A 25,785-nucleotide genomic window follows, 5' to 3' on the forward strand; every position below is an offset into this window, starting at 1 on the left:
TTTTTTTTTGACAGAGTAGACAGTGAGAGAGAGAGACAGAGAGAAAGGTCTTCCTTCCGTTGGTTCACCCCCCAAATGGCCGCTATGGCCGGCACTGCGCCGATCTGAAGCCAGGAGCTTCTCCTGGTCTCCCACGTGGGTGCAGGGCCCAAGCACTTGGGCCATCCTCCACTGCCTTCCCGGGCCACAGCAGAGAGCTGGCCTGGAAGAGGAGCGACCGGGACGAGAACCCAGCGCCCATATGGGATGCCGGCGCTGCAGGCGGAGGATTAACCAAGTGAGCCACGGCCGGCCCCACAAAGAAACTTTTGATGCTTGGCAGGCGGCAGAGAAGGCGTCTTGTGGAGAGGAGAGCGGGAGAGCCCGGGCGGGACGCCGGCTCCGAGGCAGCGTCCGGGTCTAAGGCGTCACTGTCCGTCCACCGGGTCATTCTGTGGGGGCGCCCACTGGGCGGGGTCTCACATCCGTGTGCTGATTGGCTCGGGGCTCATGAAGGGGGGGTCTCCTGGAGACAGCCCGACTGTCTCCCCAGGGGCTCAGCCCCCCCCCCCCCCCCGCCAGCTCTGGCTGGAAGACCCGCAGCCCCCGGAGGTGAGATTTAAGGCTGCAGGGTCACACACGCAGCACAGGAAGCTGCCGTGGGGAGACGCCGGCCGGGCTGAGCCAGGCTTTCCAGCCACAGAGCAGCCCGGTGGTGACGGACAGTCCTCCTCCGTCTGAGGGGCCCACGGACCCCAGCCCCGCTGGCCGGCCTCAGTGTATCTTACCACAACCAAAAATAAGTGGATTTCTTCTAAGGAGTGGCTCAGTCCAGCTTCTGCTCCTACGACAGAGACGGGGTGACCTGCAGAGAACCGAGGTGATGGCCGAGCTCCGGAGCGCGAAGGCCGGGGCTGAGAGGCGGCGTCTGCCTGGACGCTCTCGGGCACCGAGGAGCACGGGGCTGGAGCAGGAGCTGGGTGCGGCCCAGCAGCCCTCACAGCCTGGCCACGCTGCTGCATGGACCGAGTTTCCAACACTCGCTTTGTGGGGGGTCCACACGGTCTCTGCAGGCTCTCCTACCGCTCTCGGGGGCCCTGGGACTCCCAGTGAGGGAAGCCCAGGGCATCTGCTCGAAACCCTCGTCACCCCAGTTGGGCGCTAACCCTGGGCAAACGAGCCCAGACCTGCACGGCCGCACTGACAGTGGACAGCGGGGGCACGGCCACTCAAGCAGAGTGTGCTGGGGCCGCTCCCGGCTGTTCCCAGCCGCTCCTGCCTGCTCCCGGCTGCTCCCGGCTGCTCCTGCCTGCTCCCGGCCGCTCCCGGCTGCTCCCGGCTGCTGCACCAGCAGGTGCGTCTCTGCCTGCTCACAAGAGGGCAGGTGTGGCGGCCCCTCAGCTTTCCACAGTCAGGAGGGCGACCTCCCCGTGTCACAGGGAACGGAGCCGGCACATTCCCCGCACGGCTCCCTGGTGTCGATGGAAGGGGAGCAGAGCCTGACACACACACTCACACGCTGACACTGTCACTGTCACAGCCTCACACACACAGCCCCAGAGCTGACACTGCAGCGCATCCTGTGGGGCGTGGCCCGCAGGGCAGACTTTCAGAACTCGTAAACTAAATCACCTAAATCACCAGACCCCTGCACGGTTTGCCCTGGGATAAAGGCGGGCACTCTATAAAGTGTGGAAAAGTTGTGGCATCACAGGTAAAGCCGCAGCCTGCACTGCCGGCAGCCCATATGGGCACTGGTTCGAGTCCTGGCTGCTCCACTTCCGATCCAGCTCCCTGCTAGTGCTCCTGGGAAAGCCGTGGAGAATGGCCCAAGTCCCACCCACTCTCTCTGCCGCTGCCTCTCTGTAGCTCTGCCTTTCAAATAAAATAAATTAAAAAAAAAAGATTTATTTATTTTATTGGAGAGTCAAAGTTACACAGAGAGAGAAGGAGAGAGAGAGAGAGAGAGAGAGAGAGAGAGAGAGAGAGAGAGGTCTTCCATCCACTGGTTCACTCCCCAGTGGGCCACAATGGCCGGAGCTGTGCTAACTGAAGCCAGGAGCCAGGAGCTTCTTCTGGGTCTCCCACGTGGGTGCAGGGGCCCAAGCACTTGTCCATCTTCCACTGCTTTCCCAGGCCATAGCAGAGAGCTGGATCGTAAGTGGAGAAGCTGGGTCTCGAACTGGCACCCACATGGAATGCCAGCACTGCAGGCCAGGGCGTTAACCCGCTGCGCCACAGCGCCAGCTCCAAATAAGTAAATCTTACAAAACAAAAAACACCACTCACAGCTGCGCAGCACCTGCCCCTTCCTGCCCAGGTCACCATTCCTCCGCCCTCAGCTCCAGATGGCCCTGGGGGCACTGTGGCCAGCTCGGGTCAGAGCCTCCGTGTGGTCAGACGCTGTCCAGGGCCTACGGAGGGTGGGGTGGGGGCCACTGAGACGTTAGCCAGCTCCTGCCTGGGCCCCGAGGACCCGCAGCGGCTTCCTGGGGTGCCCTGCTTTCGTGGGGAAAGGTGGCGAACGGTGGGAGGCGGCTGCTCCCGGGTGGTCACCGCTGGACGGTAGGGCAGCCTTTCCTGTCCGGAGGCGGAGGCAGGGCTCCGCCTACAGCCCTGTCCAGAGAGCATCCTGGCTCAGGGCACAGAGGGGACGCGGTGTCCCGGGCTGGTGACGAGTCAGCACTGGACTGACAGGGTGACAGCCAATAGGAGACGGACAGGGGCTGGGGGTGGGGCCCCGGGTCAGCACTGGACTGACAGGGTGACACCCAATAGGAGATGGACAGGGGCTGGGGGTGGGGCCCACAGTGGGGAGCCGGTGCCGCCGGGGAGGGTCCAGCTCGGGGGCATTGCAGGTACAGGGCACTGCCAGTGGCCATCAGCGGGGACACCGAGAGCCAGGTCCACACATGGACGACACGGAGACTCAGGGTAGAGCCTGGGAGGCGTCCCGTGGGGATTCCGGCCTTGGCAGGACGCCGTGGAGGGCCGAGGACAGGGGCCTGGTGGGAGGGCGCAGCCCCGTATCCAGGGCAGAGCAGGGAGCATGGGTGGTGGGGAGCTCAGCAGGGCGGGGCCCCCACTGGGCTGGATCCCCAGGGTGACTCGGGTTCACCCCACTCCCCCCTCCCTTGCAGAGGCTGCGGAGGGGTGAGGCGTGGAGGCGCCCCTGCAGGAGGCAGAGCGGCTGTGGGAGTCGGGTCCGCGCAGGTCCCCTCCACAGCCGCTGTGCCCCAGAAGCCAAAGCCCCAGCGGGCTGAGCTGAGGCCGTGCGGGTGCGATCCCGCAGCACCGCGCACCTGACTGCACCTGCTGCTTTACCTGCGCCGCGTTGTCACCGACTGCCCCCGCCCCCCAGCTGTCCACGGTGCAGGGCCTGGCGCCGGGGACACACGCAGGGGTCTGTGAGAGCTCGGGTGGGAGGCTCTCGACAGGGGGCGCCCCTCTCCCGCGCCATCCCAGCTTGGTGAGGCCTCGGCACGGCGGGTTCCAGTTGGTCCGGCTCGACATGGCCATGTGACACCCGCGTGGACCTTCAGGACTACGGGGAGGGTGGGTGGGCTCCAGGGCTGGAACTCACCCCTGGCCAGCCAGTGGAGCCGGGTAGCAGCAGGCGCTGTGGACGGGCAGGCTGATGTGGCCACAGGGACGCGGTGGTCACCCAGCAGGGCCACCGGCTGCGTGCAGGAGCGGTCCTGCCCTTCCCTCCTGCAGCTCAAGCGCCCGAGGCCAGGGGACCCACTGCGTTCCCTGCTTTCGGGGTTCGCTGCTATTCCGAGCGCCTGCACCAGCGGCTTCCAGCCCCGCTTGCCCCGCTGTTCATACTGTGTGCGGGGTGTAGACAGCGGTCGGAAGACAGCCGGCCAATCAGCAGACGCTGAGTGGGCGGGGCCTCTCCCAAAACACGCAGCTTCCTTTCAGGAAACCGCAGCTGTCCCGCCCTCCAGCGCCCCTGTCGGCGGGAAGGTATGGCGGGCTCTGCACACTCGGGCTCCCCGCCGTGCTCCGGAGCTTTCCCTCGGCCGCCCGCCCCAGCCAGCACAGAACGAAGACAAATCTAAGGGCCGAGTCACCGGAGCCACACACGGCCACCGATCCTCTCCTGCGCCGTCTCAGGGAGACGCGCACTCACAATGCCTGGTGGTCAGTGAGCCGTCACCTGCAGCCAGTGGCTGTCCTGCCCCGACCCCCAGGGACGCTGGCCGGCCACAGGCGTGGTCAGAGGGGCATCGAGACGCCGGCTCTGCAGTGGGGCTGGAGCGAGGTCCCAGGGAGTACAGCGGGCGCTGGGCATCCAAGCCCATTGGAGGGGTGGTGGCTCACCCTGGAGGTGGTGGGCAGAGGGAGGGGGCGTCCAGTGGCTGTGAGCAGGCCTGGGTAGAGGTCAGGGTGCAGAGGGCCCCGCCTCCCACGGGTCCAGCCCGTGCTGTGCAGCTCCTGGTGGGAACAGGCTCAGCCCCCACCTGCACACACCTCCTTCCTCCTCCAGACAGGACGGCCATCAATCACTCGACGAGACCCTCACCTGGCTAGCAGTTAAGACACCCACATGCTCCATCAGAGTACCGGGACTCAGCACCCAGCTGCAGCCCCTGACCCATGTCCTGCCGACGCACACCCCCGGAGGCGGGGTGAGGGCCACCCAGGTCGGAGCTCCCAGATCCTGGCTCCAGCCCAGCCCTGGCTGCTGCAGGCTCTGGGAGAACCAGCAGGTGGCGCTCTGGCCCAGAAACGACCGATGTCCCCTTTGACCTGCGACCAGGCGGGACTTACTGCAGTTGTCCTAGTAACTAAAGGACTGGCCACTGTGCAGGGCCCACGCACACGCCTGGCGGGGCGCAGCGGTGCGGCCGCCCCCTAACAGCAGCAGCACGAGCTCCGTGGTGCCGCTGCCAGCTCTTTGGCCCGAAAAGCTGTGGGCCCCACGCGTGAACCAGCGTCTCAGAGGGGGCCGGGCATCCGTTCCCTTGGAAACCACAGGGCTACCAGGGGCTGGGCCTGGCAGGGGCAGGAGACAGGAAAAGGGCAGTTCCCTTGGGAGAGAACAGAAGCTGCTTTGCTGCCGGGTAGCCTGGGAGGCCCACCGCGGTGCCCCCACCTGACCTGGAGGGGCCAAGGAGCGACAGCGGCGGGCGGGTGTGTCTGCCTCAATGGCGCCCCCCAGAGGCTCCTGGGGTGGCCTGGAAGCTACAGAGCCTTGGAGGGTGGGCATGTCAATGGCGCCCCCCCTAGAGGTGGCAGGTGGGATCTGCACGGGCAGGAGGGGCTGTAACAGGGTCAGGAGGAGGTGGGGGACAGGCGAGGGGACATGGAATGGGCAACACAGGTGATGCAGAATGTGGGAGGTGACAGGCATGAAATGGCACAGGAAAGTGACGTGGGATAGCGGTGACATGGGCATGGGTGCCTGTCCGCCTAGTGCCCTGCCCCGCCCCACTGAGCCAGGGGCCCCACGGGTGATGCCACTGCTGTGGGCAACGGGCTGCTCGCTCCACAGGAACCAAGGCTTCCCCCCCTCACTGTCCCCCAAGGCCATGGACAGCGGGAAGGTGAGGGGACACAAGGATGGAGGCGGGCAGAGGAACATGGAGGGATGGTGACAGTGCCACCTACAGATACCCACAAGCACACTGTGGGTCTATGCGGGACCTCGCGCAGGTGGCTGGCTGGGCTGGGACCTCAGTGGGGAGCCTGCACTGATGGGCTGGCCGAGGGCACCCCCAGCCGAGCCACGCCAAGCGCTGTGGGCAGGGACCTCTGACCACCCCCCTACCCAGGACACCTGTGTCCAGCCTCAGTTCCTGCACTTTGACGTGTGTGTGTGTGTGTGGGGGCTGACAGGCAGATGACCCATGGGTGATGGAGGAGCTGGCGCACACAGACGAGGCAGGGCGGGCACAGAGGCCCACCACGGGCTCACAGCAGCCACGCGGCCCGGCAGTGGTGCCAAGCGTCCTTCCCCCAAGCCCTGCTCGGAGTCAGTCCACCCAATGGCAGGACCTGCCGGTGCGGGTGGCGGCAAGGCCCAGGGAGTGACCAGTGGGGGGGGCAGTGATGAGGGACAGCCGCTCCTCCTCTGCCAGCCTCCAGCTCTCACCAGTGACAACCGGTGCATCTCCAACCGTGCAAGTGGACTCTCCTCCAGAAGCCACCTGCCTTAGCACCGGGTGTGGAAACGCCAGCCCAGCCCCCAGGGCCTCAGCCCCCTGCTGCAGGCCACAGGGGGCCCCCCAGGCTGCTGGGGCACCCAGGTGCCCCCCCTGGGACCTCCCCACCACCTGTGGGACACACGACTCCGCAGGGGTCTGCTCCCTGCCCAGCCCACCTCTGGCCCCACCAGCGTGGGCCCAGCATAGAGTCCAGGCCTGGTCCATGGTCTCGTGCCCATCTGGGTACCTTCTGCCACCACACGGACACTAACCCTGACACTGTCCCACAACCAGGAAGTGCCCCCAAGCTGCCCTGTCCAGGCCACCCCCATGCGTGGCTGTGAGCAGCTCCAGCCCCACTGTGCCTGCTGCCACCCGCGGGCCCCGGGCTCCGTGGGGGATACCGGCTCCGGGCCCACTGGGGAGTGAATGGAGCCTGTCCCCAACACGGGGTAAACCAGGCGGGTGGTATCCCCGGCAAAGCCAGGGCCCAGCACCACCCACTCCGCCGGGCGAGCAGCAGACCCACCGGGGACACAGGCAGCCCCAGGCAGCACACGGAGCGGACGCCCCACAGCCCCACAACCCGAGCTGCTGCCCCCCCGGGAGCACCGCTGCCGACACCTCCGCTGCCCAGCGGCTCCGGTAAACTCCCGGTGCATGGGAACCTGTCCCTGCCCTGATCAAGGGCTGCCTCCCTGAGATCGAGAATGTTCTGGACCGGAACACCGTGTGGCTGCACGCCCCACACAACCCCCGAACCCTCGGCTCTCGCAGGTGAGCAGGACGGCACAGGACTGCGCGCTGTAAAGCTTATTTTCCAAAGACTGAGTGGGCGGGGGACTCGGGCTCGCGGTCAGGACGCCGTGCCCTGTACTGCAGGGCGTGGGCCGCCGGCACGGGCTGACCACGGGTCTCACAGCGCCGGGCGTCGCTCTGCGCGCTCCCACACAGCAGTCAGCCATGTCCACACAGGCAGCAACTCCGCTCCGCCAACGACCACACAGCCCGTGGCCCAGGGCTGCCCGTGGCCACCACAGCCCTGCCTGCTCTCACTCCACCCCTGCCTGCCCGACAAGCCCCGGAAGTCCAGGCCCATCGGCGGCCCCGCTCCGGGCAGGCGCCAGTCTACGCGGAGCTGGCAGCCGGCACCGCCGCCCGTCCCGGCCTCACTCCCCGCTCGCCAGCGTCCGTTTCTTCTTCTTCTTCGGCTCCTGCACACTGGCCACCTGAGCTCCGGCACCGGCCGCCTGCCGGGGCCGCCGCCTTCTCTTGTGCGCCCCTCCCTGACGGGGGCCCGAGGGCTGCTCTCGGGACGTAGCGCCCCCGACTCTGCCGGGCCGCCCTCCTCTGCGCACCGTGGGCTCGGCCCCCCTGCCCTTCCTCCTGCTCCTCTTCCTCCCAACTCGGGGGCTCGGGTCCGGGTCCGAGGCCGCCGCCTCCTTCCCTGTGGAAACAGCAAGGCCGTGTGAGCCGATTCCGAGTGCGCAGCCACACGGAGCCACCAGCCACAGCCACCACCCAGGGCAGCCTGCACCAGCCAGCGTGCACAGCAGGCTCCCGGGCCCACCTGCACCGGCTCACGACTCCAGGAAGTCTGGCCTGGAGCTCGGGCCTCCAAAAGGCCAGTGCGGAGGGTGGAGTCAGGGAAAGCCGGGATCAGGCGCCCTGGTGTGAGCGGCAGGGCAGCGCAGCGCCCAAACAGCCGCCCTCCGAGGCCGGTGCCCAGGCCTGGTGCTGGCTTGGCGCAGACAGGATGGAAGGCAGGGCTTCCGACGGGGTGGGGCGGCCACCTGTCCCCTGGACTACGTGCACAGCCCACCCCCACCCACAAGCAGGCACGCCCCAGCCCCGGGCGGTCTGCAGCAGGTCCAGGGCGCCCACACCCCCACGCCTATGTGGCCACGCAGGGCTGGGAGGCAAGGCAGCCCCAGGGCGCAGGCCGAGGAGGGTCAGGGAGAGCAGTCCCCACAGTCTGGCAGGGCAGTGCACACGGCGGGGGGTGGGGGGGGGATGCCAGAGCCCCGGGGCCATGGCACAGGCAGCCTCACGACAGACGTCCCGGGCCGTGGCTCACGCCCCCAGCCTCCCACCTTTCTGCTGCTGCAGCGGGGACCTGGGCTGACGCCGCCGCTGCTTCTTCCTCTTCCTCTCCCGCTTCCCTTCCAGAAGCTTCCGGTAGGCCTCCTCTGGGACGTCGTCCTCGGGGAAGATGCCTGAGGGGGCACTCGGTCAGGGGGCCAGGGGGAGCGGCGGCTCTCACAGCCGCGGCGGGCCCAGCCCTCTCAGGCTCACGCCGTGACGGAGAGAGTGATGTTCCCAGCCCGCCAGGTGTGCACAAGGCTCGCACGGCTGCACACAGCCCCAGCACACACACGGGGGACGCAGCTCCAGGTGCCCGCTCAGCGGTCAGGGCACGGCCTGGAGCACAGGTCCCACAGGACAGTACGCGCGAACGCTGGGGTCAGGGTGGCGCCCACACTCCCGGTGAGGCGACGCTGGGGGCTCCTACCCAGCACACGGGCAGCGCCACTGCCCTCCCCACGCGGCTCCCAAACCTCGGGGCTCTGGGAGACCTGCGAAACCCAGCCAAGTGGAGTGTGTGGGGTCCCTCGGTCCACTCCCACACCAAGCAAGTCTCCTGAGTCAGGGGCCACTCGGGGCCAGGCCCAGGGCTCACCTCCGGCCAGGTCCTGCAACCTGAAAGAACAGACGCCATCGTCACAGCCGCGCCGGGAAGCCCGCAGCGTCCCAGCAAGCGGCCACCCTGAGCCCGGGCGGCCCCCGGGGACGCCTCCCTCCACCTTGAGGCTGCTTCAGAGAGGCGGGGCCGGGAGAGGCACCTGCAGCCACCTGGAGACACTTACTTCCGGACCACCTTGTAGAGCCGCTTCCTGTTCAGAGAAGGGGTGCTCTCGCGACTGGCCATCTCAAACAGTCTGTTCGCAACGGCCTCGTAGTCAAACTGTTCCAGAGAGAGACACAGGAGTGCCGCTGAGGCCATCCGCCCCCACAGCCTGGGCTGTGACGTCCACCCGCGGCCCGCAGCGGGAAACCCGGGCGCCGCTGTCCAAGCCCACTGAGGCTCAGGACGAGCTGCTCCCCTGGCTGGGCTGTGACCGCGCTGAGATCCAAACCCCGCCCACTCAGAGCCTCGCGGGATGCGACTGCAGTGGACTGGGGGGGTCGCCTGGGCTGAGGCGAAAGGACCGTGTGGGGGAACCCAGAGCCCACCCTCCCCCAGCCCACGCCATCGGCCCCACTGTCAACAGCCCCACCCGCTGCAGACACACAGAGCCCCGGACTCCAGAGCCAAACTTTGGGAAGGTCGGTCCCCCAGTCAGCAGTCCGGGCCGCCTACCTGGAGGACAGGGCCCTCGCTGTCCCCGCTGTCTCCTGCCGGTTCCTGGCCTGCCCCAGGGTCAGCCCCGCGGGTGGAGCCTAGAATGAGAAGGACCCCATGAGGCCAAGACTGGGCCAGCTCAGGAGGCCCACGCTGCCACACGGCGCCGCGTCTGCCCACACCAGGTCACGGCACAGCACTGCTGAGAAGGGGGCTCTGGGCACCAGGCGGCCTCGTGGAGGGGAGCCGGCCCCCCACGGCCTGCAGACGAGGGAGGTGCCCAGGGGGCCCTGCAGAGAGGCACGGATGGGCATTTCGGGGAGCAAAGGCGGTGTCACAGCTCCAAAGTGACGAAGGGGCAGCCGAGCCCTGCCACAGGCGGGTTCTCCACGCCGGCTGGGCCTGCAGTGCTGACCCAATGCCTACAAAAGCCAGGGTTCTGGACTGAGCAGGTCGCTGTGATGTGTGAGGGTCGGGGGTGACCAGAACGGTGTCAGCAGGGCCTCAGGGGTCGGTGCAGAGGCCTGCGAGACGGCCAGGTGAAGTGCTGTGGGGTCTGCTGACCAATGGGCAAGCACAAGGGCACGGAGCTGGCACCTGGAGTCAGGTGAGAGCCCACAGGTGCTGGGGGACACGGCCTCTCACCAGCAGGACACGAGCGCCCAGCAGAGGTGGGCGGTGACCGCAGCATCCGTGGGGTGCAGACCAGGGGTGGCTGTGCACCCTAGCGGTTACGAAGCCCACATTCCGGGCAGAACGTCTGGGTTCGGGGCTAGCGTTGGGTGTAATGGGTTAAGCCGCAGCCTGCAGCACTGCATCCCATCTGGTGGCAGTCTCGGCTGCCTGCTAATGCTCCTGGGAAAGCAGTAGAAGATGGCCAACTCCTTGGGCCCCTGCGCCCACGTGGGAGGCCTGGAGGAAGCTCCTGGCTCTGGCCTGGCCCAGTCCTGGCCACTGCAGCCATTTGGGGAGTGAACAGTGGATGGAGGATCCCTCTGTCACTCTCTGTAACTCTGCCCCTCCGATAAATAAATCTTAAAACAAAAAAAGATGAGATATCTGGGTTCAACGCCAGCTCCAGCCAGCCCCTAATTAAAACTTCCTACTAGTGAGCCTTCTGGGAGGCAGCGGTGCCGGCGCATCCACGTGGGAGAACTGGATCAAGTTCTTAGGCCGGGCTCGGCCTGGCACAGCCTGGCCATCCAGGACACTGGGGCACGCTCTGCCTCTCAGATCACAAAACAAAGACAGGGCCGGTGCTTGGCGCGGCGGGTTAACACCCTGGCCTGCAGTGCCGGCATCCCATACGGGCACCGGTTCTAGTCCCAGCTGCTCCTCTACTGGTCCAGCTCTCTGCTGTGGCCTGGGAGGGCAGTACAGGATGGTCCAAGCCCTTGGACCCCTGCACCCACGTGAGAGACCCCCAAGGAGGCTCCTGGGTCCTGATCGGCACAGCCCCGGCCGTTGCGGCATCAGGGGAGTGAACCAGCAGATGGAAGACGTCTCTCTGTCTCTACCTCTCTCTGTAACTCTTTCGAATAAATAAAATAAGCCTAAAACAAAACAAAGACAGAAAACAGAGCCAAACGCCATCCCCGCCAGGGCACCACAGGCAGGGCCACCACTGAGTGGACGCTCCCTCTGCTCACTCATCTGCCCACGCTTCGTGGGGGCAGCCGGCCACGATCCACCCAGCGCCCGTCTTCACGGTGCAGGGACACAGCGTCCGGAAGCAGAAACTGACGGAGGCGGAGGAGCCGTGCGGGCACAGGTAGGGCAGAGGGTGAGGGCCGCTCAGACAGGTGGCAGAGGCCCCAGCCCACGGCAGCAGCACGTCCAGTGCGTGGGGCGGCCGTGGGTCAGCAGCATGGGGCGGGGAGTGCAGGCTGTGGCAGGTCCAGGGGCGGCCCCCACGACACACGTGCCTCGTGGCCTCCCAGGTCTCCGGCTGCCGTGCTGCCAACCGCGCTCTGGGGCAAGGGCAGAAACGGGGAGCAGAGGTGGCGGCTGGCCCACCCAGGCCGGCCAGGACGGGATGGGGCAGGAAGCTGCTCACCTGCGGGTGGCCGCTCTGACGGCAGGTCCTGCTGGCTCTCGCCCTCCTCGTCCTCGTCCTCCCCCTCGTCCTCCGCCTCGTCCTCCTCGTCCTCGTCTTCCTCCTCCTCGTCTTCCTCCTCCTCGTCCTCCCCCTCCTCCTCATCCTCCCCCTGCATGTCCAGGTCGTTCTCCAGGTCTTCGATGGCAAGCGGGGCCTGCTCCACAATCGTCTCGAAGATGCCACGAGTGATGTTATGCAACACCAGGGAGCTGAGGGGCGGAGCGGGGTCAGAGGCAGCACGGTGGGCCTGAGCCCCGCGCCCGCCCCACCCCGCACGGCCCCCCAGCGCCCCGGGGTCAGGGGGGTGCGCCAGGGCCCAGCAGGGCCGCGCACTCACTCCTTGGTGGAGGCAGCAATCCCGCAGAAGGGCTCGACGAACAGCAGGGTCTGGTCCGCGGTGAGCTGCAGGGCACGGGAGGAGGCGGCTCAGCCTCGGCGCGCACCCGGCCCAGCCGCCGCCCACCTGAGCCTGCTCACCTCCTGGGCGCCCACTTTGGCCAGCTCCTCCAGGAAGATCTCAGTGAAGTGGCTCTTCACGCCGTTGGGGGCCTGGCTGTCGGGGTGCAGGATCTCAGTGGTCAGCAGCTCCAGCAGCCGCTTGATCTGTCTGAGAGAACAAGGTCGTGGCAGCCACGCGTGGGCACTGGGGGGCGGCGTGCTCGCTCCGAGTCACAGGCCACACAGGCGTGACGGGCTCTGCTGCGCCACGTCTGCCACACGGCCCAGCACGGAGGAGCCGGCACCAGCGGGTGGCGGAGCCTGGTCTCAGCTGCGTGCAGTGTGGGCCTACACTCAAGCAACTCCTCCCTCTGCCCCCAGCCGTGAGTGGGGGACACTGCGACTGTCCCCTTGCCCAGCGTTCCTCTGCCACCCTGGGGACCACACAGAAGCCACATCGGGACAGAGCAGAGGCAGAGAGAAGGTGGCGTCCAGGAGGCGACCGAGGGCGGCAGGCTCCCCGCACGCTGTGAGCTGTGCATCGGAGCTCTGGCCGCACGGAGACGCCGGGAGCTGGCAACACGGCCCACAGCCCGAAGGTCACCCCCCAGGTGGTGCCGCAGCACAGCACGGTCTGAGTCACCAGTTACAGGGAGGAAGGGGGCTCCACGGAGCTCAGGAGACGGAGACGAGACGGAGAGCAGACCAGGAGCAACGTCAAGAGAAGGAATCCGAGGCGAGAGCCAGCTGCCATGCAGGACTGAGGGGTGCGGGGCACAGGCAGCCCGGGAGGGTCTGCCTCAGCCACTGGGCACACCGCGGATGGCAGTGCTTCCGTGACAACAAGCCAGGGAAAGCAACCACAGCGACATCAAATCAGCCCGAGACAGGGGACATGGGACACCACCTCCCGGAAGGGGGAAGACCCTGCTGGCCTCACTGTCCAGCGTAGGAACCCAAGGACAGAAACACCACAGCACCAGCCCCTCAACCTGTGCTTTCAAAACAAAGTAATTCCAAATATAACCTTCCCCACACCCTCTCCCTCCTGAAAAAAAAGGCGGGGGGGGTGCTGTGGTGCAGTGGGTGAAGCCACGCCTCAGTGCCGGCATCTCATGTGGGCGCCAGTTCAAGTCCCGCTCCACTTCCAATCCAGCTCCCTACTAATGTGCCTGGGAAAGCAGAAGATGGCCCAAGTCCTTGGGCCCCTGCACCCACGTGGGTGACCTGGACAAAGCTCCTGGCTCCCGGCTTTGGAATGGCCCAGCTCCAGCCATTGTGGCCATTTGGGGAGTGAACCAGCAGATGGATGACCACTCTGCCTCTCAAATAAATTTTTAAAAAATCTTAAAAACAAAAATAAAATGCCTTTTCTTAAACAAAAAACAAACAAAGAAAAACAGTTGGCTTCAAGACCAAGGGACAGCTCACGAAGCGAGGGTGCTCGGGAAAGCCTGCCTCGGGAGGGGGCCCGGGGCTGACAGCGCTGCGCAGGACTCGCGGCCAGGGCAGCGTTCCCGGGAGCACAGGGCCGCGTCGCAGTGAGGAACGGACACCCCTGCCACCTGTCATTACCCAGGGCACAGGGCAGGTAGTTACAGTGCCGTCTGGAACTGTTACAGGCATTTGGGGAGCAAACAAGCCGACAAAGAACTGTCTCTGCCTTGGAAATGAGCAAAACAGGCCCAGGAACACCTTTCATTTTTTTTAATTTTATTTATTTATTTATTTATTTTTTATTTTTTGACAGGCAGAGTGGACAGTGAGAGAGACAGAGAGAAAGGTCTTCCTTTCCCATTGGTTCACCCTCCAATGGCCGCTGCGGCCGGCGCACCGCGCTGATCCGAAGGCAGGAGCCAGGTGCTTCTCCTGGTCTCCCAGGGGGTGCAGGGCCCAAGCACTTGGGCCATCCTCCACTGCACTCCCGGGCCACAGCAGAGAGCTGGCCTGGAAGAGGGGCAACCGGGACTAGAACCCGGTGTGCCGGTGCTGCAGGCGGAAGATTAGCCTAGTGAGCCGCGGCGCCGGCCCCAGGAACACCTTTCAGAAGACAGCCCTGCAGCACCCGGACGCGGGGGGCACCCACCTCTCTTCCCACGCGCGCGCCTTCACGGCCTTCAGGGACTCGTTCAGAACCATCCGCATGAGCTGTGCAGGAGGAGGAGAGCGTCCGAGGGCGCCCAGCCCAGACTGCGCGCCCTGCCCATCCCCTGCCCAGGGCACAGCAGGCCCAGCGGCGGCTGCCAGAAGCCATGCTGGTGGACGCAACACCCAGCCCTCAGGTCCTGGGCCTGGAGAGACGCCCCCGCCCAGCATGAGACGCCCAGGTGTCGGAGCAAGAGACGGCGGGCTCCTGGCGGAGACCCCGGGGGAGCCAAGTCCCAGGAAAACGCAACGGCGGAGGCCACAGGACCCCGGGAGCCTCTCCAGTGGCCCGGCGGCCAGGGGCTCCTGCAGCACCCGAGGCAGAGCCAGGGCCAGCCCTCAGAGCAGGGCGGCAGGGAAACGCCCTGGGGAGCAGCCCCATCACCCAAGAACACCCGTTGCCTCTGCACCCACGCACACCCATCACCCACACACACCCATCACCCACGCACACCCATCGCCTCTGCGCCCACGCACACCCATCACCCACGCACACCCATCGCCTCTGCACCCACGCACACCCATCACCCACGCACACCCATCGCCTCTGCGCCCACGCACGCCCTTCGCCTCTGCGCCCATCTCTCCTCACCAGGCAGGCTGGGCCGCAGGCTGAGACAGGACACACTGCGTGTGGAATCCCGCCCCAGGGAGCTGGCAGTGGAGCCACAGGCAGACCACGATCTGTCCCCACGAGGCCCCAGTCCCCATTCAGGGTCCCCACCGGGCCACGGCAACACCTTCACCTGGGGCCGGCACCAACGCCACAGCGGCCACTGCCTTCGTGACAAGGGCAACAGGAGGGAAGCCCAGGTCTGTCCGGGCCCAGCAGTAACCTCTGTGGACACCGTGGGGAGGAGGAAAACAGAGGAAGTGCCCCCACGCCCAGGCAGACGGGGCTCCCACGGGCGCCAGCTCCCCTGCTGTGTCTCGGGGGCAGAGTCGCCAAGGCTTCCCCGGGACTTCCCACTGCAGCACAGGAAGTGGGGGAGGGGGCGTCCTGAGGACAGAATTCACCGCACACTCGATAACCCGGAGACAGGGGCGTCACAGAACCCCAGGCAGCGCCTGGGCCCGCTCCCAGGGACCCCACTGCGGCCTCTCCGCCCAGGACGGCTCCTGAGCCTGCGCTGCGGCCGTACCATGTAGAACTTGTCCAGGCGCAGCCTGTCGATGCCCGGCCACTCACGGTTCATGGTCTGCCAGAACGTCTGCAGGAACAGGTGCTCTGAGGAGGAGAGAGCCCCAGCGTCAGGGAGAGAGAGAGAGAGAGAGCCCCGGGGTCAGGGAGAGAGAGAGAGAGAGAGCGCCCCAGGGTCAGGGGGAGAGAGAGCCCCAGGGTCAGGGGGAGAGAGAGAGAGCCCCAGGGTCAGGGGGAGAGAGAGAGCCCCAGGGTCAGGGGGAGAGAGAGAGAGAGAGAGAGAGAGAGAGAGAGCGAGCCCCAGCATCAGGGAGAGAGAGAGAGAGGGAGCCCCAGGGTCAGGGAGAGAGAGAGAGAGAGAGAGAGCGAGCCCCAGCATCAGGGAGAGAGAGAGAGAGGGAGCCCCAGGGTCAGGGAGGGAGGGAGGGAGGGAGAGAGGGAGAGAGAGAGAGAGAGAGAGAGAGAGAGAGAGCGCCCCAGCGTCAGGGGGAGAGAGAGCCCCAGGGTCAGGGGGAGAGAGAGAGCCCCAGGGTCAGGGGGAGAGAGAGAGAGAGAGAGAGAGAGAGAGCCCCAGGGTCAGGGAGAGAGAGAGAGAGAGAGAGAGAGAGCCCCAGCGTCAGGGGGAGAGAGAGAGCCCCAGCGTCAGGGGGAGAGAGAGAGCCCCAGCGTCAGGGGGAGAGAGAGAGCCCCAGCGTCAGGGGGAGAGAGAGAGAGAGCCCCAGGGTCAGAGAGAGAGAGAGAGAGAGCCCCAGGGTCAGGGGGAGAGAGGGCCCCAGGGTCAGGGAGAAAGAGAGAGAGAGCCCCAGCGTCAGGGAGAGAGAGAGAGAGAGAGCCCCAGGGTCAGGGAGAGAGAGAGAGAGAGAGCCCCAGGGTCAGGGGGAGAGAGAGAGAGCCCCAGGGTCAGGGGGAGAGAGAGAGAGAGAGCCCCAGGGTCAGGGGGAGAGAGAGAGAGAGAGAGCCCCAGGGTCAGGGGGAGAGAGGGCCCCAGGGTCAGGGGGAGAGAGAGAGAGAGAGCCCCAGGGTCAGGGGGAGAGAGAGAGAGAGAGCCCCAGGGTCAGGGGGAGAGAGAGAGAGAGCCCCAGGGTCAGGGGGAAAGAGGGCCCCAGGGTCAGGGAGAGAGAGAGAGAGAGCCCCAGGGTCAGAGAGAGAGAGAGAGCCCCAGGGTCAGGGAGAGAGAGAGAGAGAGCCAGAGCCCCAGGGTCAGGGGGAGAGAGAGAGAGCCCCAGGGTCAGGGGGAGAGAGAGAGAGAGAGAGCCCCAGGGTCAGGGAGAGAGAGAGAGAGAGCCCCAGGGTCAGAGAGAGAGAGAGAGCCCCAGGGTCAGGGGGAGAGAGGGCCCCAGGGTCAGGGGGAGAGAGAGAGAGAGCCCCAGGGTCAGGGGGAGAGAGAGAGAGCCCCAGGGTCAGGGGGAGAGAGAGAGAGAGCCAGAGCCCCAGGGTCAGGGGGAGAGAGAGAGAGCCCCAGGGTCAGGGGGAGAGAGAGAGAGAGAGAGCCCCAGGGTCAGGGAGAGAGAGAGAGAGAGCCCCAGGGTCAGAGAGAGAGAGAGAGCCCCAGGGTCAGGGGGAGAGAGGGCCCCAGGGTCAGGGGGAGAGAGAGAGAGAGCCCCAGGGTCAGGGGGAGAGAGAGAGAGCCCCAGGGTCAGGGGGAGAGAGAGAGAGCCCCAGGGTCAGGGAGAGAGAGAGAGAGAGAGCCCCAGGGTCAGGGAGAGAGAGAGAGAGCCCCAGGGTCAGGGTGGGAGAGAGCCCCAGGGTCAGAGAGAGAGAGCCCCAGGGTCAGGGAGAGAGAGAGAGAGAGAGCCCCAGGGTCAGGGAGAGAGAGAGAGAGAGAGAGAGCGAGCCCCGGGGTCAGGGAGAGAGAGAGAGAGAGAGCCCCAGGGTCAGGGGGAGAGAGAGAGAGCCCCAGGGTCAGAGAGAGAGAGCCCCAGGGTCAGGGAGAGAGAGAGAGAGAGAGCCCCAGGGAGAGAGAGAGAGAGAGAGAGCCCCAGGGAGAGAGAGAGAGGGCCCCAGCGTCAGGGAGCCGGGGAAGCGAGGAGCCAGAGGCCACTCCTGTGTCTGGGCAGCCGCGGCCAGGGCAGGGCGGGGCCAGCTCCTCACCCAGGTGGCTGAGCGTGGAAGCTACGCAGCCAGGCCTGCGGCAGCTCCGAGGCAGCTCACAACCCACACTGCACCCCGGCCGTGAGAGGAGCACGCGCAGCCCGCCCCCGCCCGGGCTGAGACCCCACACCCAGCAGGCGTCACGAGGCACCGGAATCGCACACGGCGTGCTCCGTGCTTGCTCCACCAGTCCACAGGAACCTCACGCCATGGGCACGGCGCACCAACTCCTGGCTGAGGCCTGAGCCCACGCGTGTCCTGGGTAAGCAAGCACGGCCGCCACGGGGCCCCCACCCACGGGACCGAGGGCACGGGGCATACTCACGCGCCTCGGCCGTCTGGAAGGCGTGCACGAGCTGGGAAATGGTCCTCCCCAGTTCCTCCTGTGCGGGGACAGCGCGTCAGTCCCGGGAGCACTGCGCATGCGCAGCCACAGCACGCGCACCCCCCCCCCCCCAGCAGCAGCCTGGTGTGCGCCCCCCAGGAGCGGAGCGGCCACCGGGAACCACGCGTCTGGCCACCCGCCCCGGCCACGCCCCTCACCCGCCCCTCACCGGCGCCCGGCCACGCCCCTCACCTGGCGCAGCGGCCACCCGCCCCAGCAGCCTCCTCACTGGCGCCCCGGCCACGCCCCTCACCGGCGCCCCGGCCAGGCCACGCCCTCACCGCCCCGGCCACGCCCTCACCGGCGCCCGGCCACGCCCCTCACCTGGCGCAGCGGCTTGTCCTGCATCCACATGCAGTAGAACAGCCCCTTCCACACCTTCAGCAGCTCGTCGTGCGTGAAGCCACCTGCAGCCACACAGTCAGGCGCGGGCGCAAGGCCGGCCGGGTCCCACCCCCGTCCTGCTCGCTGTCCAGGCACCCGGGAAGGAGTCCGGCCCCCCTCCCCCGGCCGCCCCACCCCGGGGCCCCACGCAGCTCCCCGGCCCCGGCCCGCCCCTCGGCTTCCCCACGCAGCTCCCCGGCCCCGGCCCGCCCCTCGGCTTCCCCACGCAGCTCCCCGGCCCCGGCCCGCCCCCCGGCAGCCCCACCCCGGGGCCCCACGCAGCTCCCCGGCCCCGGCCCGCCCCTCGGCCGCCCCACGCAGCTCCCCGGCCCGGCCCGCCCCTCGGCCTCCCCACGCAGCTCCCCGGCCCGGCCCGCACCCCGACCTGCGGCCGGCTGAGTCCGGGCGACGATGTACTTCCGGAGCTTCCTCACCGCCCGGTCCCGGGTGACCTGCTCGTTCCCCGCCAGGCGCTGCGCCAGGTGGATCTCGGGCGGGAGCTGCACGCGCGACACCATGGCGAAGCCGGGACCCCGCGCCTCAGCCCACGCCGCCAGGTCCCCGTCGCCCGGCGCGCTCGTGACGTCACAGCCGCGACGCCGCCCGAGCTCTCGCCAGCGCCGCGCGGTGGCCGGGCGGTGCAACTGCAGCCTGCGGCGGTCCCGAGGCCAGGCGCGGGGGCTGCGCCGGGGCTGCGCGGGGCTGGGTAGGGGGCTTCCCGAGCGGCGAGCCGAGCTCGTCGTGGACGCTGCGGCTCACGAGCGGGGCTCGCGCAGGACGGCGCAAGGCTGGCCGGCATCGCTCTCCGGGAGGGCGACGGGCGGGCGAGGGGCGCGGCCTCCGAAGTGTCCTTTTGCGCATCCCCGCGGCGCGGCTCCGGTGTGCTCTGGCTGGGCTCACCAGACCGCCTCTGCGAGGGCTCCTGTGCCCCGGCGCTGTGGAGCAGGTGCAGGTGCCGCCCGCGGCCAGGGTGCGGGGCTGGCTCGGGCCCCGGCACCTGCAGCGGGCCTGGGGCTTCAGTCCAGCGTGACTTGTAGTTCAGGTGCTGCGCTGTGGCGCCCGCGCCCCGCATGGGCGCCGCTCCTGTCCGCTGCGCCACTTGCTCCCCAGCTCCCTGCTCGCGCGCCTGGGAAGGCAGCGGTGACGGCCCAGGTGCTGGGCCCCTGCGCCCACACGGGAGACCTGGAGGAGCTCCCGGCTCCCGGCTTCAGCCTGGCCCCGCTGTGACTATAGCGGTCATTTGGGGAGGAACCAGAGAATGGACGCGCCCTCTCCTCTCCTCTCCTCTCCTCTCCTCTCCTCTCCTCTCCTCTCCTCTCCTCTCCTCTCCTCTCCTCTCCTCTCCTCTCCTCTCCTCTCCTCTCCTCTCCTCTCCTCTCCTCTCCTCTCCTCTCCTCTCCTCTCCTCTCCTCTCCTCTCCTCTCCTCTCCTCTCCTCTCCTCTCCTCTCCTCTCCTCTCCTCTCCTCTCCTCTCCTCTCCTCTCCTCTCCTCTCCTCTCCTCTCCTCTCCTCTCCTCTCCTCTCCTCTCCTCTCCTCTCCTCTCCTCTCCTCTCCTCTCCTCTCCTCTCCTCTCCTCTCCTCTCCTCTCCTCTCCTCTCCTCTCCTCTCCTCTCCTCTCCTCTCCTCTCCTCTCCTCTCCTCTCCTCTCCTCTCCTCTCCTCTCCTCTCCTCTCCTCTCCTCTCCTCTCCTCTCCTCTCCTCTCCTCTCCTCTCCTCTCCTCTCCTCTCCTCTCCTCTCCTCTCCTCTCCTCTCCTCTCCTCTCCTCTCCTCTCCTCTCCTCTCCTCTCCTCTCCTCTCCTCTCCTCTCCTCTCCTCTCCTCTCCTCTCCTCTCCTCTCCTCTCCTCTCCTCTCCTCTCCTCTCCTCTCCTCTCCTCTCCCTCTCTCTCCCTTCCAAACAAATCTTTCTTTAAAAAGTACAGTTAGGGCCAGCGCCGCGGCTCACTAGGCTAATCCTCCGCCTTGCGGCGCTGGCACACCGGGTTCTAGTCCCGGTCGGGGCGCCGGATTCTGTCCCGGTTGCCCCTCTTCCAGGCCAGCTCTCTGCTGTGGCCAGGGAGTGCAGTGGAGGATGGCCCAGGTGCTTGGGCCCTGCACCCCATGGGAGACCAGGAGAAGCACCTGGCTCTTGCCATCGGATCAGTGCAGTTCGCCGGCCACGGCGGCCATTGGAGGGTGAACCAACGGCAAAGGAAGACCTTTCTCTCTGTCTCTCTCTCTCACTGTCCACTCTGCTTGTCAAAAAAATAAATAAATAAAAATAAAAAAAAGTACAGTTAGGAAGGTTCTGGCCCCTGCCTGAGGCTGTTAGCCACACAGCTTCTGTTCCGGCCTGTAACTACATTTAGGACATCTCGGGATTTTTCCTGCCGTCGCTGAGGGCCGAGTGGACGGGACCCCGGCTGTGACAGTCGGCCGGGCTCACAGGCACCCTCACGGGATGCGTCACTTCAGGGGGTGACACAGCCAAGTGTGCGAAGGGAAACGTGCGTGGGCCGCGGCCTTGCCTGAGACCCCTGCCCATGGGGTCGCACAGGGCACCCCAACTCCCCAGCAGGGAGCTGGGGGACTCACAGGAGAGGCTGCCCAGGCTCGGGGCCTGGTCTGTGTTGCGTCTCCTGGCACACGGCAAGGTGCCAGGCTCCCGGGAGGAAGCAGGGGCTCAGAGCAAGATGCTCTCCTCGGGCCACGGGGGCTTCCCGGAGCCCACATGCCCAGGCCAGCCCTGCTGCAGCCTGCAAAGCCGGCCTCTCGAGGGAGAGCCACCCAGTCCAGCGCTGCACAAACCTGGCCGGGCAGGAAGATAAAGGAATGAGCGTGGCTGTGCACCAATAAGGCTCTTTAAAAAAAAAAAAAAAGGTGCATCTACTTTTTTACAAGTTTATTTTTTATTTATTTGAAAGGCCGAGCAACAGAGAGAGAGAGAGAGAGAGAGAGAGAGAGAGGCATAGAGAGAGATCTTCCACCCTCTAGTTCACCACCAAATGCCTCTGAAGCCAGGAGCCGGGAGCCTGTGTGGTCTCCCCCGCGGGTGGCAGGGCCGGGTGCTCGGTGTGCAGCAGCAGGAGCCGATCAGAAGCACGTGGGCTCCACCCGAGGCGCCCTGCTGTGGCAGGCAGGCATCCCGGCACCCTAACCGTGCCAGCGCCGCCCGGGGAGCCGTGGAGTCGACAGACGCAGCGAGGATTTCTGGCATGGAGCGCGCCGACGCTCACTTCCAAATGACAGGGTCGTGCAGCGGCTATGTGCCGGCGACCGATTAGAGAACTGCCGCACGGCCGGCGTAACTAAAAATAGCATGCTCTATTAATAATCTTAACACCGTTCACAGTAATAGACACAATTTTCCTCGTTTAGGAAGCTTTCAGAGCTTCTGTTTGGAGCCTCCTGTAAGTGTTAACATCAGTCTCGGGGCAGGGAGACGCCTCGAGCACCTGCTGTGTGTCCTGGCTGCTCATGCCCCACCCAGCTCCCTGCCGGTGCACCGGGACAGCAGTGGAGGATGGCCCAGGTGCTTGGCCCCTGCACCCGCATGAGAGACCTGGATGAAGCTCCTGGCTCCTGGCTTTGGCCTAGCCCAGCCCCGGCTATTGCAGGTGTTTGAGGAATGAACCAGTGGATAGAAGATCAATCCATCTCCCTCCCTCCCTCCCTCCCTCCCCCTTTCAAGTAGATGAAAATAAATAAAAGATACACACTCTGAAAAAGGCTCACTAGGTCTTGGAAGGGTGCATAATTATTGCACCAGTAACACGCAGCAACACTGCTCATCTCCCTCCACTGCCGGGTGGGCCCACGTCCTGTCCTGGGAGGGCCGGCTTCCGCTGTTGGCCAGAAGGCAGAGCAGGTCCCGGGTGGTTTCCTAAGCCTTGGCTGCTGCTTCTTTTTAAAGATTTATTTGTTTATTTGAAAGAGTTACACAGAAAGAGAAGGCGAGGGAGAAAGAGAGAGGTCTTCCATCCGCTGGTTCACTCCCCAGATGGCTACGATGGCCGGAGCTGCGCCAATCCGAAGCCAGGAGCTTCCTCCATGTCTATCACGCGGGTGCAGGCGCCCAGGACTCGGGCCATCTTCCACTGCTTTCCCAGGCCACAGCAGGGAGCTGGATGGGAAGTGAGCGGCCGGGCTTTAGCCGGTGCTCATAATGGATGTTGGTGTTGCGGGCAGTCCCTGCCCCACACCAGCACCCACCGCACGCCCAGGACCCCACACCCCACACCCAGCTTCCCCAAACCTTAAAACACCCTGCAAGGCAGGCACAGGGGTCCCCCTTACACAAGGGCTCACTGTCAAGGTTTCCGTGGCCCGGCGTCTGTCTGGGTCTGAAAATATGACATGGAAAATTCTGGAAATAACCAGAAGTTTTAAGCTCGCGCGCGTCTGAGTTACGTGTGCGGTCCCGCTCCGTCCCGCCTGGGCCGCCGCGCCCTCCTGTGAGTCAGGGGTGAGACCCGCTGCCGTGGTGACAGCGCGGGTGCCGGTGCCGACAACTCCCATCTTGCACAAGAGTGCTGACGCTGGCCATTCGTTCGGCGAGCAGGTGAGCCTGTGTGGGGGTGCGCTGGCTGAGGTCAGCCACCCCTGCAGAAGGCCGGGCCGCTCTCGCTTTTGACCTTATATGGACGAGCCAAGGAGCTTGCAGTGGAAGCTCAGAGGCGTGGAAAGCCCTGGCCGGTCGCCCGTGCCTGGCAGGTGTGCGTCCTGTGTCCCAGGCAGTGAGCCTGCACGGAGCCCAGGGCACCCGGCTCAGAAAGGCCCGTGGTTGGTGTGGTCAGCATCCGACTCCTGAACCCGGGGCTGCAGGCTGAGGCACACGAGGCCAGCACCCGGGCGTCCATCCTGGCTCCGACGGCGCCCTGGCCTGGCCTCCCCTGCCTGCTGCCTCCACGGGGCAGCTCCAGTTCCAACCGCCCACTTCCTGCAAACTCACTCACTCCAGGAGTGTGTCTCCCGCACGGTCCACTCTTTCCATTCCCTGCCGTGGGAAATGACCACAGGCCGCTGTGGTGGGACAGCAGGTTAAGGCGTGGCCGCTTCCGATCCCTGCTACTGTGCCTGGGGAGGCAGGGGAGGGTGGCCCAAGTGCTCGGGCCCCTGCGCCCACCTGGGAGACCCGGATGAGCTCCTGGCTTCAGCCTGGCCCAGCCCTGGCTGTTGTGGCCATCTGGGGAGTGAGCCAGTGGACGGAAGACCTCTCTCTCTCTCTCCCTCTCTCTCTCTCTCTCTTACTCTGCCTTTCAAATAAATAAATCCTTTTTACAAAGTGGGAAAGGAGAAACGGGGAGGGGATTCCCACTGTCTCGTGGCCTCAGGGAAGCCCTGATGAGTCGGTTCTTCATTTTCCACTCACGGGATTTTTGAAAACAGCTCGGTCACAGCATCGTGACCGCCGCGTCACCTTCTCGCTGACACGGCCGAGACTTCCCCACAACAGCAGCACTTCTCACAAACACACAGAACTCCAAGACAGACCACCCTCTCTTCCCGAAAGCCACGGCTGCAGTCTGGAAGCTCCGCTTTATTGACCGGCGTGTGGCAGGAGACAGACACCTTCAGCACTGGCTGGGCGGAGGGGGTCAGGATGGGGTGGTGCTTTGGCCCCGGGGGAACCCCGAAACTCACCCAGGAGGGGGGGCAGAGAGGGCAGCTGGGAGGGCCGGGGCCACGTGTCCCAGGTGCAGGACAGAGGGGCAGCTGGGAGGGCCGGGGGTGCAGGACAGAGGGGGCAGCTGGGAGGGCCGGGGCCACGTGCCCCAGGTGCAGGACAGGGGGCAGCTGGGAGGGCCGGGGCCACGTGCCCCAGGTGCAGGACAGAGGGGCAGCTGGGAGGGCCGGGGGTGCAGGACAGAGGGGCAGCTGGGAGGGCTGGGGGTGCAGGACAGAGGGGGCTGCCCCTGAGGGCTCTCTCCAGACTCACTACACCTGCACCCTACCATCTGCCCACCGCAAGGGCCTCCCAGCCCTGCCCACCTGTGCTCTCCCTCTGCTCACCCCGACTCTGTGAATCCCTCCACCCCCCAGAGCCCCCCTGGGTCTCCCCCACCAGCACCCCCCAGTGCCTCCTGGGTCCCCCCCAGCACTCCCCAGTGCCTCCTGGGTCTCCCCCCCCAGAGCCCCCAGTGCCTCCTGGGTCTCCCCCCACCAGAGCCCCCAGTGCCTCCTGGGTCTCCCCCCCCCAGAGCCCCCAGTGCCTCCTGGGTCTCCCCCCCCAGAGCCCCCAGTGCCTCCTGGGTCTCCCCCCACCAGAGCCCCCAGTGCCTCCTGGGTCTCCCCCCCCCAGAGCCCCCAGTGCCTCCTGGGTCTCCCCCCCCAGAGCCCCCAGTGCCTCCTGGGTCTCCCCCCCCCGAGCCCCCAGTGCCTCCTGGGTCTCCCCCCACCAGAGCCCCCAGTGCCTCCTGGGTCTCCCCCCCCCAGAGCCCCCAGTGCCTCCTGGGTCTCCCCCCCACCCCGAGCCTACAGTGCCTCCTGGGTCTCCCCCCCCCAGAGCCCCCAGTGCCTCCTGGGTCTCCCCCCCCCAGAGCCCCCAGTGCCTCCTGGGTCTCCCCCCCCCAGAGCCCCCAGTGCCTCCTGGGTCTCCCCCCCACCCCGAGCCCACAGTGCCTCCTGGGTCTCCCCCCCACCCCGAGCCCACAGTGCCTCCTGGGTCTGGCCAGCTGGAGCAGCAGGCCCAGCCGCGGGCGCGGGCAGGCAGCAGGCTGAGGGAGGAAGCCCAGGCGCCCACGCGAGGCCTGTCTTCTGCCTGGCTGCCCTGGTCCCGGAGGCGGCTGGCGGCCGGAACTTGCCTCGTTGTGCTTCGTGTTTCCTTTGCTCCCGACCACAGGGTTCCACAGCTGGAGTTTCTAACCCAAAGTGTGCGGGCCAGCGTGCGGGCCAGCGGGCGGCAGCGAGCCGTGTCCTGGCCTGCTGGGGAAGGCAGCTGCAGATGAAGCCAGAAGCCAGGGACTGCACGAGGAGACCCGCGTCTCGCCCGGGGACCCTGGCACACGGACGCACGTGTGAGGGGCTCCCAGGGCCCTGGTGCTGCCCCTGGGCCTCCGCCTGGGGCCAGGTGCTGGCCTTCTCCCTGGCTTCTGTGCGATGGAAAACTGGGAGCTAAAACGTAGGCTGTCCCAGGGCTTCAAGCGGGAAAGTTACACCAGTCAGAGACTCAGGACACCCACAGCCGACCCTAAGACGTTTTGCACTCAGTCACGAGTAAGACTTTCAAAAATTTGGTGGAAAGACAGTACTGTTTAGCTTCTGCTGCCAGCATCGCACGTGGCCGCCAGTTCGAGTCCCGGCTGCTCCACTTCCGATCCAGCTTCCTGCTGATGCACTGGGAAGGCAGAGGAGGACGGCCCAGGTCCTTGGGCCCTGCACCCGTGTGAGAGACCAGGATGGAGCTCCTGGCTTCAGTCTGGCCATATTGTGGCCATTCGGGAAGATCTCTCTCTCATGCTGACTTTCTTTTTTTTTTTTTTTTTCCTTTTTTTGACAGGCAGAGTGGACAGTGAGAGAGAGAGAGACAGAGAGAAAGGTCTTCCTTTGCCGTTGGTTCACCCTCCAATGGCTGCCGCGGCTGGCGCACCGCGCTGATCTGATGGCAGGAGCCAGGTGTTTCTCCTGGTCCCCCATGGGGTGCAGGGCCCA

General features: G+C 66.2%; 1 protein-coding gene and 1 long non-coding RNA gene across 2 annotated transcripts; both read right to left on the minus strand.

The window, feature by feature from the left end:
- Positions 1–6,929: 6,929 nt before the first annotated feature.
- On the minus strand, positions 6,930–18,754 carry RRP1 (ribosomal RNA processing 1). Its single transcript, XM_070073115.1, has 13 exons — positions 18,542–18,754; positions 18,097–18,179; positions 17,713–17,770; positions 15,298–15,383; positions 14,097–14,158; positions 12,050–12,179; positions 11,910–11,974; positions 11,531–11,781; positions 9,493–9,572; positions 8,999–9,096; positions 8,812–8,831; positions 8,225–8,347; positions 6,930–7,578 (listed from the first exon to the last, which is right to left on the minus strand). Exons 1-13 carry the CDS (start codon positions 18,672–18,674, stop codon positions 7,301–7,303), a joined length of 1,467 nt encoding a protein of 488 aa, XP_069929216.1. The 5' UTR covers positions 18,675–18,754; the 3' UTR covers positions 6,930–7,300.
- Positions 18,755–22,036: 3,282 nt separating this feature from the next.
- Positions 22,037–24,158, minus strand: LOC138849466 (uncharacterized). Its single transcript, XR_011388312.1, has 2 exons — positions 22,432–24,158; positions 22,037–22,258 (listed from the first exon to the last, which is right to left on the minus strand). It is a non-coding gene; the product is annotated as an uncharacterized lncRNA (long non-coding RNA).
- Between the last annotated feature and the right edge of the window lie 1,627 nt (positions 24,159–25,785).

The sequence above is a fragment of the Oryctolagus cuniculus genome, chromosome 4 (assembly GCF_964237555.1).
Source record: "Oryctolagus cuniculus chromosome 4, mOryCun1.1, whole genome shotgun sequence".
In the NCBI taxonomy this organism is placed as follows: Eukaryota; Metazoa; Chordata; class Mammalia; order Lagomorpha; family Leporidae; genus Oryctolagus; species Oryctolagus cuniculus.